The 14,385-nt window shown below is 47.3% G+C and overlaps 1 protein-coding gene and 1 pseudogene across 1 annotated transcript in view; both read left to right on the top strand.

Moving 5' to 3' along the window:
- Window positions 1-1,992: 1,992 nt before the first annotated feature.
- SLC1A4 (solute carrier family 1 member 4) overlaps window positions 1,993-14,385 on the top strand; it is a 35,625-nt gene continuing 23,232 nt past the window's right edge. Inside the window, exon 1 of the mRNA XM_015433432.3 lies at window positions 1,993-2,827. Coding sequence (XP_015288918.1) covers window positions 2,301-2,827 — 527 coding nt within the window. The 5' untranslated portion in view covers window positions 1,993-2,300. The remainder of the gene's footprint in view (window positions 2,828-14,385) is intronic.
- On the top strand, window positions 7,747-7,863 carry LOC123568457 (U6 spliceosomal RNA; annotated as a pseudogene).

Below are 14,385 nucleotides of genomic sequence, written 5' to 3'. Positions count from 1 at the left end.
GTTTTCAACATTTCGAGTTGGGATGACTGCTGGATATTCAGGTGGAGATGTAAAACAGGCAGCCGGAGACTCATTTCTGATGCATTATTTGAGAGTCTTTTGCATAAACGTGGTAGTCAAAACAAAGGGAAGGGCTGATTGGCAAAACACAGTGTGTGTCTGCAGGAATTACTCTTTCTTCAGTGCACATAGAGAAATGAACTGCATTCTGGAAAGCCAGATACAATATATGCAGCTCTTCATCTGACATTCCCTCCTCCCCGCCACCACACACACACACACACACACACACACACACACACACACACACACACAAAATCCCTACAAGTTCTAGCCAATAGCTGGCTGGCTCCAAGCAATAAAATACTCACTGTCTCAAAATTTGGACAGCTCCTTAAAGTTCCTTATGAAGGCATTTTGATTTGCACAAATATGTCACGACATGTTTTAAGATGACTCCTTTTTAGCAAGAAATCTATAGTAAATTGCCTTCCTCCTTAATTGAGGTTAGCCACAATTAAGTCTTCCCTTGCCTGGCACAGTGGGTGGTGCCAGCTACCAAGGAGGATCCCATAAGCCCAGGAATTGGAAAACCAGCCTAGGCAACACAGCGAGACCTTGTCCCAGAAAGAGAGGAAAGAAAGGAAAGAAAGGAAAGAAAGGAAAGAAAGGAAAGGAAGGGAAGGAAGGGAAGGAAGGGAAGGAAGGGAAGGAAGGAAGGAAGGAAGGAAGGAAGGAAGGAAGGAAGGAAGGAAGGAAGGAAGGAAGGAAGGAAGGAAAATAAAAAGACTTCACTCACGGAAGTCTTTAAAGAACAATTCACAAGCAGAATAAGAAAATATAAAAATACAATAACTGTGACACAGTAAAAAGACTCAGCAGAAGTTTCCCTTGTAACTCGCGTGGCCAAAGCAGATATCAAATAAAAGACGAAATAAACAGGAAATCCACAGAACATGAACAATGAGGAACCACTCAGGATGGCCAAACCGCCGTCTGGCTGTTTTCGCGCCAGGACTCAGGCCTGGTAATGGAAGAGATTAAAATCCAGTGGCTTGTGTTTCAGCTTGGGTTACGTGGCAGAAACCAACTGGAAGAGGTGGCGTGAGAGCTCTGTTTCTTCTAGAAGAGTTTTGCGTCTTAAACGCCCATACTGCAGACAGCTGCCAGGCGGGCGACCCAGCCCCAGGCCACACGCCCAGGAGCGCCCCAGTGCGCGGGGTGGCGCGGCCCAGGTGCGCTGGGTTTGGTGGCACCTCGAGCCCCCTTTCTGTCGCGGTACGGCTGCGTTACAGCCCTAATGAACGCGTGCGAAGGCTCCCCTCATTCATCCATCCTCCGGTCAATCCTTTGTCTCAGAGCCGGGCCTTGCTGGACACCATGGCGTACTTTACCGCACGAGCCCCTGAGGACCCCTGGAAGAAGGGATTTCCGCAGGAGGGGACGCGGCGGCAGGACCGCCCTGGGCCCCCTCACCGCGCGCGGCCCCCTGGCGGGAGAGGCCGCGAGCTCTGGAGAGGAGCGCGGGCGGCGCGGAGGCGAAAGCACCACCTGGGAGGGAGAAACCCTCCCCTCCCCTCCCACAGTCCTCAGGAGGAGGAACGCCGCTGCGTTCCAAGTTCTCCCGGGCCCTCTGGCCCCGAGGACTCAGATCCCGGCCGCGGGAGGGGGCCCGGCAGGTGCCAACGAGCCCCGGCGGGCCTTCAGCCCGCACTTCCCCGCGGTCGCCCGGAGCCGGCCTCCGTTAGCCGGGTGAGGAGGCGGCTTTTGGCGCCAGGATTGCCCGGCGCCGCCCGCGCCCCCGTGGCCTCGGGTGGAGCCTCCTGCCCGGCCGCCCCCCGCGGCACCCCCAACCCGGGTGGGGACCAGAGGCTCCCGGCGGCGGCTCCCGGGCTGTGATTGGCCAGCGCCGCAGGGGGCGGGACGGCGGGCGTGAAGTGGGCGGGCTGGGGCCGCTCACGCTCACCCTCCCGCTCCCGCTCCCGCTCCCTCCTCCTTCCCTGTCTGCGTCCTCGCTTGCGGCTCCCGCTTGCATCATCTCCAGCCGGCCGCTGCACCGGGGAGGCTGGGCGCGGCGCGATCCTCTCCGTCCGCGGCTCCAACCCACACTCCGCGCTTCTCCTCGCCTTTCTCGCACCTGTTCCTGCGCCAGGCCGGGAGACCCCCGGGGCGGCTTCCCAGAACCTGCGAAGCACAGCTGGCCGACCTCACCATCGCCGACTCACCATTCATTGGGAGCCCCGTCTTTTGCCAGAGCCCACGTCCCCTGCCACCTCTAGCTCGGAGCGGCGTGCAGCGCCATGGAGAAGAGCAACGAGACCAACGGCTACCTTGACAGCGCCCAGGCGGGGCCTGCGGCCGGGCCCGGAGCTCCGGGGACCGCGGCGGGACGCGCGCGGCGTTGCGCGGGCTTCCTGCGGCGCCAAGCGCTGGTGCTGCTCACCGTGTCCGGGGTGCTGGCGGGCGCGGGCCTGGGCGCGGCGTTGCGCGGGCTCAGCCTGAGCCGCACGCAGGTCACCTACCTGGCCTTCCCCGGCGAGATGCTGCTCCGCATGCTGCGCATGATCATCCTGCCGCTGGTGGTCTGCAGCCTGGTGTCGGGCGCCGCCTCCCTCGATGCCAGCTCCCTCGGGCGTCTGGGCGGCATCGCTGTCGCCTACTTTGGCCTCACCACGCTCAGTGCCTCGGCGCTCGCCGTGGCCTTGGCGTTCATCATCAAACCGGGATCCGGTGCGCAGACCCTTCAGTCCAGCGACTTGGGGCTGGAGGACTCGGGGCCTCCTCCTGTCCCCAAAGAGACGGTGGACTCTTTCCTCGACCTGGCCAGGTAACACTCTCCACCTCGCCCAGGGCCCAGTGGGAGACGCCAGCTCTCGGATGCCCTCCAGTTCATACACACATATGCACATACACTCCTAAGAGTTAATTCTTAGTTGGCTGCTGGTGGCGTTTAACGTTTTAAAAATATCAAAATGACGTCTGGAGTCTTTGCGTGCTGACCACACCTTTGCAAACAGCTGGGGCGCACCGCACAATCGAAAGAGCAGGCCGCATCTTTGAGCAAGAACCAGTCCCCACCGTTAAGTGGGCGTGTGTTAGGGAAGAGCCCCACCTGTTCTTTACTCATACTCTCGCGCTGCTCTCCCCGGTAAAAATGTTCCGACCACGCCCCAGTGGCTTCCCCTCATTTTCTCCCACATGGTGCCTAAAAGCTTCTGGGAGCATTGGTTAAGTTTTGCCTGTTGGGTCATCCGGCTTGCAATCTTTGGCCTTCTCTGTTACAGTCCTTGGCTGCGAAGGAAGCTGACAATTTTCTGCAGTTATCAGTGGACCCACAGATAGTAGGACTGAGGTTAGTTGAGTGAGGCATATTGCCCAGAAATATGCCTCTCCTGAAGGCTTGGGGCTTGGGACAGGTTGCTGTCCACCTCAGTAAAGACCACTGCAGAGTGTTGTGTTTCTTTTTTTTTTTTTTTTTTTTTTTTTTTTTTTTTTTTTTGAGACGGAGTCTCGCTCTGTCTCCCAGGCTGGAGTGCAGTGGCCGGATCTCAGCTCACTGCAAGCTCCGCCTCCCGGGTCCACGCCATTCTCCTGCCTCAGCCTCCCGAGTAGCTGGGACTACAGGCGCCCGCCACCTCACCCGGCTAGTTTTTTTTTTTTTGTATTTTTTAGTAGAGACGGGGTTTCACTGTGTTATCCAGGATGGTCTCGATCTCCTGACCTCATGATCCACCCGTCTCGGCCTCCCAAAGTGCTGGGATTACAGGCTTGAGCCACCGCGCCCGGCCAGAGTGTTGTGTTTCAAAGGCCTTTCTTTGTGCCGAAGTGTGAGTTCTAGAGGGGAGGGAGAGAAGCATCTTCACTTAGCTTTGCCTGCTTTTTGTAATTCTTAGAAGTTGCATTTTGTCCTTTGAGATGATGTAGTATCCTTTCTGTGACTTATCCAAAACCTTGGTCTCTCCTGGTTTCTCCATTAGCCCAAACTTCACAAATGGGAAAACTGCAGCCTGGAGGCATTTACTGATCTAACCAGGTTCAGTTGAGTGAGGAGTCCAGCTGGCTCCCTCTCCAGGTTTCTGATGATTTTGGATTCTGAGCCTTGGAGTTATTAATATATTTTGTCTTGAGTTATTGAGGCAAAGCTCCTCATTGCTGAGGTTGTGAAAAACAGCAAACCCTGGGCAAAGTGACTTGCCTTTCCACTGTTTCCATTTCTCCTTCTGGAAAATGTGATGGCTGTCTGCACTTAAGAGAGAGATTGTTCATTTAAATCAACAACAAAAATTTAGGACATCTGTATTAAAAAAAGAAAGAAAGAAAAAGAAAAAAGAAAGAAAGAAGACAAAAAAACACTCTCATGAGGGAGACCAAAAGTTCTTGACAAAAGGGCAGATAGTGGTGGCCTCTTAGGACTTTAAGTGGATCACAGCTTTTTTTTCTTTTTAGAGTCTGGATCTTGCTCTGTTGCCCAGACTGGAGTGCAGTGTTGGGATCCTAGCTCACTGCATCCCCGAACTCCTAGGCTTCAGCGATCCTCCTGCCGCAGTCTCCAGAGTAGCTGAGATTACAGGTGCACACCACCACACCCAGCTTGTTTAGAGATGGGGTTTCACTATGCTGCCCAGGCTGGTCTAGATCACAGCCTTTGTTCTGTGACTGGCGGCTAGATATTGCAGTCCAGACACTTTAAGTTTGGGAACTAACTTTTAGGTGAGTGCTGAAAGGAAGTCTCCTGAGGTTGAGAGCACCTTTAGCTTATTACCTGCAGGATGTCGGTCAGCTCTCTCAGGGAGGGAAGGCAATTCTGGGGTTAAAGGATTATTCTTTGCAGGGATCTGTGACCCAGGGAGGGAGAATGGATGTTCAGCCCTGCCCTGCTAGTGGTCCCGCACTGGGAGCCTCAATAGGATCTTTTATCTCCAGAAGAGGGGGCAGTGGTGGTAGGGGGGTACCTCATTACCTCCAGCTCCAGAAGGGACTTCTTGTTTCCTGATCATCATTTTCTAGTTTTAGACCCAAGCCCCTTCAGCTCCTGCTTCTGACATGAATGGTGTACCCAGCATCATAGCTTAGTAGTGTGGGTGCAACTTTTCAATGACTTGGGCCGCACCTGCTTGGAGGGCTAAGAGAGGCTTTGTTGTGGCTTGTTGGGGATAGGTAGTGTTTCACAATTCTTCCAACAGCCAACTGCATCTAATCCAGCAGCTCACGGATAAAGGTAGGACAGGTGGTATATCCTATTTTGCGACTGAGGAAACTGAGACAGAGATTAAGCGATTTGCTCAAGGTCATGGAGTGGCTTACAAAGAGATTAGAAGGACTGTGGGTCTCCTACCCCACAGTGCAGGATTCTCTCTATTTCTCCTAATCCCTCTTCCTACAAGTCAACATGCCTTAGTAATGTCACCTGCCTAGTCTAGTGCGGCTATCTCGGAAATGCTTTCTCTGGGTCCAGAGAGGAACCTGGTAGGCATATGACTGGGTCAAGACAAATGCCCCTTTCCTCCAGCCAGCATGGAGGCTGAGCTCCTCGGGCGAAGGAAAGTATGTGTGCACCTGCTGAGGTTTGGTCTTAGGCTGAGCAGCTTGTGAAAGGAAACTAAGTCCCAAGCCACCCGGAAATGCTTCCTGAGTTTGGAGAGTCTCTGATGTCAAATTTTAAAAATTGCTTCCTTCAAGGAAACCTCATGGATGTGGATTTCATGTGACTCTGGGCATCTTCTTTGGAAATGCAGTGCCCATTCCTTTATTCCTAGGGGCACATGAATGAAATGAGACTCTGCCAGTAAACACCTCAGTTATCCAGCAGGCCCTCTCCAGGTAGCTGCTCAGAACTTAAACACCTGGAAGAGTGGGAAAGGCCTCTGATGAGTCAGCATAGCTGCTGCCAAGGCTTTGTGCTAAAGTCCATACCCTTTCCTGATGGTAAAGTGCCCCAAAATTCCCCAGGGTCTCTCTGTCATGATTTCTAATTTGGTTTTTAAAGCTGGAACTACAAGTCAGAAAGAGATGAAGCTAGTAGGTGTTCATTACATGTGTATACATATTTTTTAATTCAGAATGTCATTGCTGAGTGGTTTGATCTCCCAGCACACAATGGATTATAAATAACAATGTAGAATAGAGAATTGGGATGAGAAGGCTGGTGCTAGAAGCACTGAGAAGGGATGGCCAACAGTAGCTGGCAGGTGGAAGAATCATAGTCTCTTCCTGAGCAGCCCGGAGTTCTGTGCCTGGGAATCCAGAACAGTATAGGACTTTCAGAATCATGTGTGACCTAAGTGGTTGACTTGTGGCTTTTCATCCAAAATGAAATAGTTGGGCACCAAAGAGACAGAAACAGGAAACTAGCCATTGTGGAACTTCTTGATCCCTAACAATGCTTACTGGTTGTGGGATATGTCCATAACTTTTCCATTCCTTGGTTTCCTCATCTTTATCATGGGAATCATGATGGTACCTACCTCGCAGGATTGTTCTGAGGGTTAGCTGGGTTGTGTCTAAGAGCTCTAAAGCTCCTCTGGGTTCTGAAGCTGTTAGAATAGTGCTGGCCCAATACACCTGTGCTCTTGTTATAACTAGAGTGATTGGGGTTTCCAGTTCACCTGAGCTAATGGGGATGGCCCTCTTTCCATAACCTGAAATAAAGGAGGCTAGATGGGAAGAAAAGGAATGTTTAGGGGAACTCAAGATGACTTGAAGCTAATGTAGTCTTTTTTCTTTTTTTTTTTTTTTTTTTTTCTTTTTTTTTTTTTATTTGAGGTGGAGTCTCGCTCTGTCGCCCAGGTTGGAGTGCAGTGGCCGGATCTCAGCTCACTGCAAGCTCCACCTCCCAGGTTCATGCCATTCTCCTGCCTCAGCCTCCCGAGTAGCTGGGAATACAGGCGCCCGCCACCTCGCCCGGCTAGTTTTTTTTAATTTTTTAGTAGAGACGGGGTTTCACCGTGTTAGCCAGGATGGTTTCGATCTCCTGACCTCGTGATCCTCCTGTCTCGGCCTCCCAAAGAGCTGGGATTACAGGCTTGAGCCACCACGCCCGGCCGCTAATGTAGTCTTTAGGTATATTGGGAACCACATGGCATCTGGAGGAGAAGTGAATAGTAACTGACTATGTTTTAGACTACTAATTAATAGATTCACACTATGGAAAATTTGGAAAGTGGAGAAAAGTCAAAACTAAACATGGAAGAGCCTTCCGTTCTGAAATGGGACAGAAGTCCCCACAGATCCTCACTGACATTCCGGTTTCTTTTTCCCCTGCCTTACATGCTTATGATCTCCAGTTCACCTCTGCTGTAAATTGAAGGGATTGAGGCAACTGGTTTCTAACATTCGTTTGGGCTCTAAAGTTTGTAGTTTTCGAATGGAGAACCAGGGCGTAACTGCCAAGGAGGCAGGTAGGGACAGAGCCTAGGCCCAGGGCCTAGGCAGCCAGAAGAATGGCCGAGGGCCACCATCTTGCAGTAGCATAGTAGGCTGTGGCCGTGTATATAGTAAATACAATTAGGATTTTATCTGTTGCCCAGTTTTCTAGGGTTTTTTTTCTCCGCTCGTGCTAATTTTCTTAATAGCAAACCATGCTCTGAGCCTTTCCCTTCACAGAGGGAGGTGTGCTGGACTTACATCCTTCTCAAGGATGGGTGTGAATAGGTATGGTGCTTCTCAAGCTGCAAAGAACACATTTCTTGAATAGGTGCAAAAAAAAAAAAAAAACTATCAGAGACTGAGATTTAATATTAGCCCCCTGTGCTTGCCTTGGCAGCACATATACTAAAACTGGAACAATACAGAGAAGACAAGCATGGCCTCTGTGCAAGGATGACACACAACGAGATATTCCAACGTGAAGCATTCCATATTTTTTTAATTAAAAAAATGGTAATATTAGCCAGCAAAGTTGAGGAGTGAGTTGTGAACAATTTCTTTTCATTATTGACTGTGGCGGGTTGTTGTAACTATGCCCGTGTCTCTCTCTTCTATAGGCAAGATGAAGACTTAGCACATCTAACAAGGATCCAAATTAATTGAGTATGTGAGAGTCGGGGGGCGGGTATAGTGTGGATGCCATAATGTAAAATGTATTTCTTATGGTAGGTCAAAATTAAAAACATGTGTGAAACCTCTAAGATACACTACTTAAATCTAGAGGCCCAAGTCAGTCCAAACTAGGAGATAATGAATGAACAAGCTTTTCCAGCGCTATCTAGTGACGAAAGGAAAATAATAGCAGCTTGTAATTTTTTTAAAAAGAAAGATTTTAACGCTTGACCATTTCTTTTACCACCCAGGAGGACACCTGAATAGTTTAGAGACAGAAAAAAGCATCAGTCTAGGGAGGTGGGTAGTGCTGAAGAGCAGACACTAAAGCCAACCACCTGGATTTGAAGCCCAGCTCTATGACGTACTTGCTGTACATGAAGAGTTGTTTGTCCTCTCTGTGCCTGAGTGTCCTTATCTGTAAAATGAGGCTAATGAGATCTACTATCTAGAATGGTTGTGAGGATTAAATGAGTTAATATATGAGTGCTTTGCTAATATTCTAGTGTGTCCCAGCTTCTCAGGGACAGCTGAGGGCTATTTGATACTGAGCATGAGTGCTGCTCTTAATCTAATTTCCCCCAAAAGTTCCCCACTCCAGGGGTTCAGCCCTACCCTTTCCAGCTGGAATCTAAAACTGGATGGAGGCCTTAAAGAGAGGATAGATTCACACCCCCATCATCAGAGTGCAAGTCCACCAGTCCCAGCCCTTCCTCAGCTCAGCCTTGTAGGGGGTACCAAGATCTGAAGGGGCACATCCCTGTTAACTGGCTCTGTAACAATAAATACTAGGGATAATAAATATTCATCAGGTGTACATACTGTGCCATATCCTGTTCTGAAGAGTCTTTGAAATTTTAATAGATTTGGTAAAGAATTTTTGAACTTAAATAAAAGGAAATAATTCTGGAACAAAATATACCCAAGCAAAAGTAAATTGTTTTGCATTCTTTTCATATAGAACAGAGAAATGTATACCACCCTTGACAATAGGATCAGAAGAACGAACAGTATCAGATGTTACAGAAAGAATGTCTTTGAAGTTTTTCACTGTGTGAATTGCATGGGTCTGCATAGCACCTCCCACCGTGGTTCTACACTGGCCAGTTCAACCTCATTTCATACTAGTTTTTCTGTTTGTTTTAAGTAATGTATTCAAAGATAGCACTGGAAAAGCTTGTTCATTCATTATCTCATAGTTTGGACTGACTTGGGCCTCTAGATTTTAGATTTAAGTAGTGTATCTTAGAGGTTTCACACATGTTTTTAATTTTGACCTACCATAAGAAATACATTTTACATTATGGCATCCACACTATACCCTCCCCCCAACTCTCACATACTCAAACCAAAACACAGGCTCCACTAAACAATATTTTAAGTGTGATACATGCTGATATTTTTGTCTAATGTATTTCATCTTTTATAAAATACTGGTTAAAGCCAATACATTGATTTAATGGTCTACTGATATTTGAGAAACTTTGGCCTAACACATATGTAATTCAAGTAGATCTCTCAGGATCAAACAATGGAAAAAGGAAATATTTGCAAACTTGAATAAGATGAGGAGCTCAGTGCTTAGAAGCATCCTAAACCCAGTGAAAGTGGGTGATGTGCGGAGGTGAACACAGGATGACCATTTGGTCCTCCTGACTTCTGGACTCTGGATTTCAGTACTGTACATCTGGGCTATCTAATACAATAGACACTAGCCACATGTGGCTACTTAAAATTACGTCAAGTGTAAATAAAACTTAAAAATCAGTGCCTTGGTAGCACTGGCCACATTTCAAGTGCTCTATAGCTGCAAGGCTGCCATATTGGACTGCACAAATGCAGACATTTCAGTTGGATGGTGCTGGCCTAGATGGAGCAGAAATGGGAGATGCTCAGTGACTGGGCATTGGTGTCTCTATGTGCTAAATGAGGGGATAGAACTGGATCACCTCTAAAATCCCTTCCAGCTCCATGTCTCTGATTTCAAAAGCCCAGGAAGCTACTGTGTGAATGTGAGGAGTTGGGAAAGTGCCTGAAGACAGAGCTCTGGGAAGAAAAATTGTTTGCGGGAGAGGCAACTGATCCTGGATTAGAAGAGAGCTCAAGAGTAAGAACCAGAGTTTACTGCAGCATCCGTGTCTGAAAGCCAAAGGAGAGAGGGAAAGCAGAGGACAGAGAAACATGTTGCTTTACTCTGGCAGCCTCGTCTCCTTGCCCTTGGTGACAGCAGGAGGGCACTGCTCCTGCTCCTGGTCTGTGGCAAGCAGATGATGAAAGTGAAGGAAGATGCTTTCTATCGTGCTTCAGCTCACTGCCACCAGGAGAGTCCTTCCCAGAGACTGTTATCTGAGAAATGAGCTGTATAATCTAAAAAAAAGTTCAGCCCACCCATTGAATGTACGTATTTTTTAGTTGGAAAATCTCTATCAGTTATTACCATATTTTTATGTTAAGTTTTTAAACAATTTCAAGGTATGATTTATATACAATAAATGCACTCACTTTAAATGTACAGTTCCATGAGTTTTAACAAATGGATAACTCATGTGACCACCACCACTATCAAGATACTGAACTTTTCCATCACCTATAACTCTTCTCAGCAATCCCCATTCTCCACCCCTGGCCTCGGGCAACTGACCTGCTTTTTATCACTATAAATTAGTTTGGCTTTTTCTAGAGTTTTATATCAACAGAATTATTCAGTATGTACTCTTCTTTATCAGTCTTGTTTTGCTCAGCACAGAGTTGCTGAGATTATCCATGTTGTTGCGTATATCACTTGGATTCCTTTTTTTTTTTTTTTTTTTTTGAGACGGAGTCTCGCTCTGCCGCCCAGGCTGGAGTGCAGTGGCCAGATCTCAGCTCACTGCAAGCTCCGCCTCCCGGGTTCACGCCATTCTCCTGCCTCAGCCTCCCGAGTAGCTGGGACTACAGGCGCCCGCCACCTCGCCCGGCTAGTTTTTTGTATTTTTTAGTAGAGACGGGGTTTCACCGTGTTAGCCAGGATAGTCTCGATCTCCTGACCTCGTGATCCACCCGTCTCGGCCTCCCAAAGTGCTGGGATTACAGGCTTGAGCCACCGCGCCCGGCCACTTGGATTCCTTTTATTGCCAAGTGGTATTTCGTTGTATGGATATTTTATAATCTGTGTATCCCTTCATCTGTTGATGGACATTTGGGTTTTTGACTATTATGAATAATGCTGTTATGCATACAGGTCCTTTTTGCAGGCATATGTTTTTATATTTCTTGGCTAAATATCTAGCAGTGGGCCAGGCATGGTGGCTCGCGCCTGTAATCCTAGCACTTTGGGAGGCCAAGGCGGGCAGATCACTTCAGGTCAGGAGTTTGAGACCAGCCTGGTCAACATGGTGAAACCCTGTCTGCATTAAAAATACAAAAATTGACTGGGCGCAGTGGCTCATGCCTGTAATCCCAGCACTTTGGGAGGCCGAGGAGGGCAGATCACGAGATTAGGAGATCGAGACCATCCTGGCTAACACAGTGAAACCCCATCTCTACTAAAAATACAAAAACAAAATTAGCCAGGCATGGTGGCGGGCGCCTTTAGTCCCAGCTACTCGGGAGGCTGAGGCACGAGAATGGTGTGAACCCGGGAGGCAGAGCTTGCAGTGAGCCAAGATCACGCCACTGCACTCCAGCCTGGGAAACAGAGCGAGACTCCATCTCAGAAAAAAAAAAAAAAAAAAGATTAGCCAGGCGTGGTGGTGCACACCTGTAGTCCCAACTACTCGGGAGGCTGAGGCAAGAGAATCATTTGAACCCGGGAGGGAGAGGCTGCAGTGAGCTGAGATCTGCCACTGCACTCCAGCCTGGGCAACAGAGTGAGACTCTGTTTCCAAAAAAAAAAAGCAAAAAAAAAAAAAACTAGGAATGGAATTGGTGAGTCCTATGATAAGTGTCTGTTTAACTTTATCAGAAACTGTCAAAACACATCACATTCTTCTGAGGAACTTGATTTTTGGGGGATAGAAGTTGCTCTTTTGCTTCTGGACCCCTCTGTTCCCATTGGATTTTGTAGACTAGATACTGTAGACAGTCTGAAAACAGGTGGGTGTGCTAGTGGCTGTTAAGTGTAGATGTTCTGGGTTAAGGACAGGGCCCGTTCTGGGTAAGATGGTACTGGGTTATTGCTTGTAAGAAGAGATTGGGCAGGACAGATAGACGGAATTAAACAAACAGTGTTGTGCTCTTTAGAAGAGAATGCATTTCAAGGCTGTGGGAAAGGCTGTGCTTGCACCAATTGAGGAAACAGCTAATCCCTGAATGATGTGAGGTATTTGCCGGGGAAATTGTTTCCCATGAGGAGAGTGGAGGGCTTCTAACCCAACTCTTTTCTGAACTTCCTGGTCCTCATGGAGAGAGAACCTTAGAGCAGCTCAGTCTGTCAACAACTGAGGATTGTTGTGTGGTGGACAGAGAGACGTTGGCACAGGGCCCCTTGCTGCTTCTGACTAGGGCAGAAAATGGAAATGAGATGCCAAACGTAGCCCCCAAGACTGAAATATGTAAGAAAGTTGCTTTGTAATGGAAATAATAACAAATGTAAGTTGTTATTCATCTATGCTCTGAAAACTAGCCAATATAAGTTGCCAGTCTGTTTCTACTTTTTAAAAAGTAAATCTAGCTGTGATAAGAATCAAACTTCTGGTCACAGTTTTGCAACAACTTAATTCAGCTAAAGATTAATTTTTTCTTCTTAAATGCAAGCATGTACTCTGGTATTCTCTAAATATACTAAAAGCAATTCAGGTTCTGTGGACAAGTTTGGGAAATGCTGTGTTGCAGGCTATATATGCTGGCCGTCCTGCGAGAGCACCCTAAGTGTTCTAATGCAGTGATTTTTGCATCTTATTAACTTTATTGGCTGCTTTATTGCTGCATAACAAACTACTACACATTTAGCAGCTTAAACAGCTTAAAATCTCACATATTTACTATCCTACAGTCTCTCTGGGGTCAGGAATCTTGGCACAGTTTAGTTGGGTCCTCTGCTTCAGAGTCTCTTACAAGGCTGCAATTAAGGTGTTGGTCAGGGCTAGGTTCTTATCCACAGGTCCACCTGGGGAGAGATTCACCTCTGTGGTCATGTTGTTGTTGGCAGAATTCAGTTCCTTGAAGTTTGGACTGAGCCTCAGTTGGCTCTTGGCTGCAGACCACCTGCAGTTTCTAGTCTCATGGGCCTTTCCAACATAGCAGCTTGCTTCATCAAAGCATGCAAGCAGAAGACAATAAGAAGAGTCAGCTAGCACAATGGAAGCTACAACCTTATGTAACCAAATCATGGATGGGACATCCCATCACCTTTGCTGCATTTGTTCATTAGAAGCAAGTCATAGGTCCACCCACACTAAAGGGATTACCCAAAGGTGTGAATACCAGGAGGCCATCTTAGACTCTGCCTGCCACAGCTGGGTTGCAGCCAGACCTGCCTACCTCTGAAACCCAATGCACTGCAAATGGTTACCTGGAGATCCGGGTGAGCAACCCAGCTTCTTATAGAAGTAAGAATTAGTGGATAAGTTTGACACAAATTGTTAAGAATGATTCAGAGTCTTTTGCTCTTCTAGACTTACTCTTCTTGCAGGAAGTGAGAACAAATGGACTGTCAGCTGGAATAGAATTTCTTGTATATCAAGACCAGCATCCTACACAGAGCCCTCAGTAAAACTATTTGCATGAACAGATTTTGGGCTCCATCAGGTCGATTGCCCTCCTTTCACAACAAATGTTTATAATATCCTTAATTCTAAGATGAAATCCATAAATAAAATGTCCCTGCCCACATAATTTCAAAATATCAATATGATGTAACTGTAATATACAAAAAAAAGGAAAATAATTATAATAAAACAATGTGTTTCAATATATGCATGCTCTAAGATAAAGTGGTTGAATGCTTGCTCCTGAACGCAGAATCATTGCTAATGAGATAATTCTAAATGCAGACTGTTACTTGACACTGGGTGTGAAATTAAGGACTAAGATTCTACAATTTGCCCTGGTGGTGTGATTTTCCAGGAAGACGAATAACATTTGGAAACATTCTGAACAAAACAAAACAAAAATCATCCCATAATTTGCAAGTCATTACATTTCTGGAAAATTCAGTGTATGTTCAAATTGTGAAAAAAGGAACCTTGTTTTGGAATTAGTTTAGTCTTCAGTAATTATAGATAAGGTTCTTATCTACAGGTATGTCATGAAGGACATGGGAAGGCCTTGAGACAATTCATTATACAGGACTCTACTGCACTGAACAGGACAAATGTGTGGGACCTGGCATTTGTCCCCACACACTCCCCCCAATTCAGGAATGCCTCA

This window comes from Macaca fascicularis, chromosome 13 (genome assembly GCF_037993035.2).
Source record: "Macaca fascicularis isolate 582-1 chromosome 13, T2T-MFA8v1.1".
Taxonomy (NCBI): Eukaryota; Metazoa; Chordata; class Mammalia; order Primates; family Cercopithecidae; genus Macaca; species Macaca fascicularis.
Note: the sequence above shows the minus strand (reverse complement) of the source record. Positions and strands in the feature narration are given on the sequence as shown.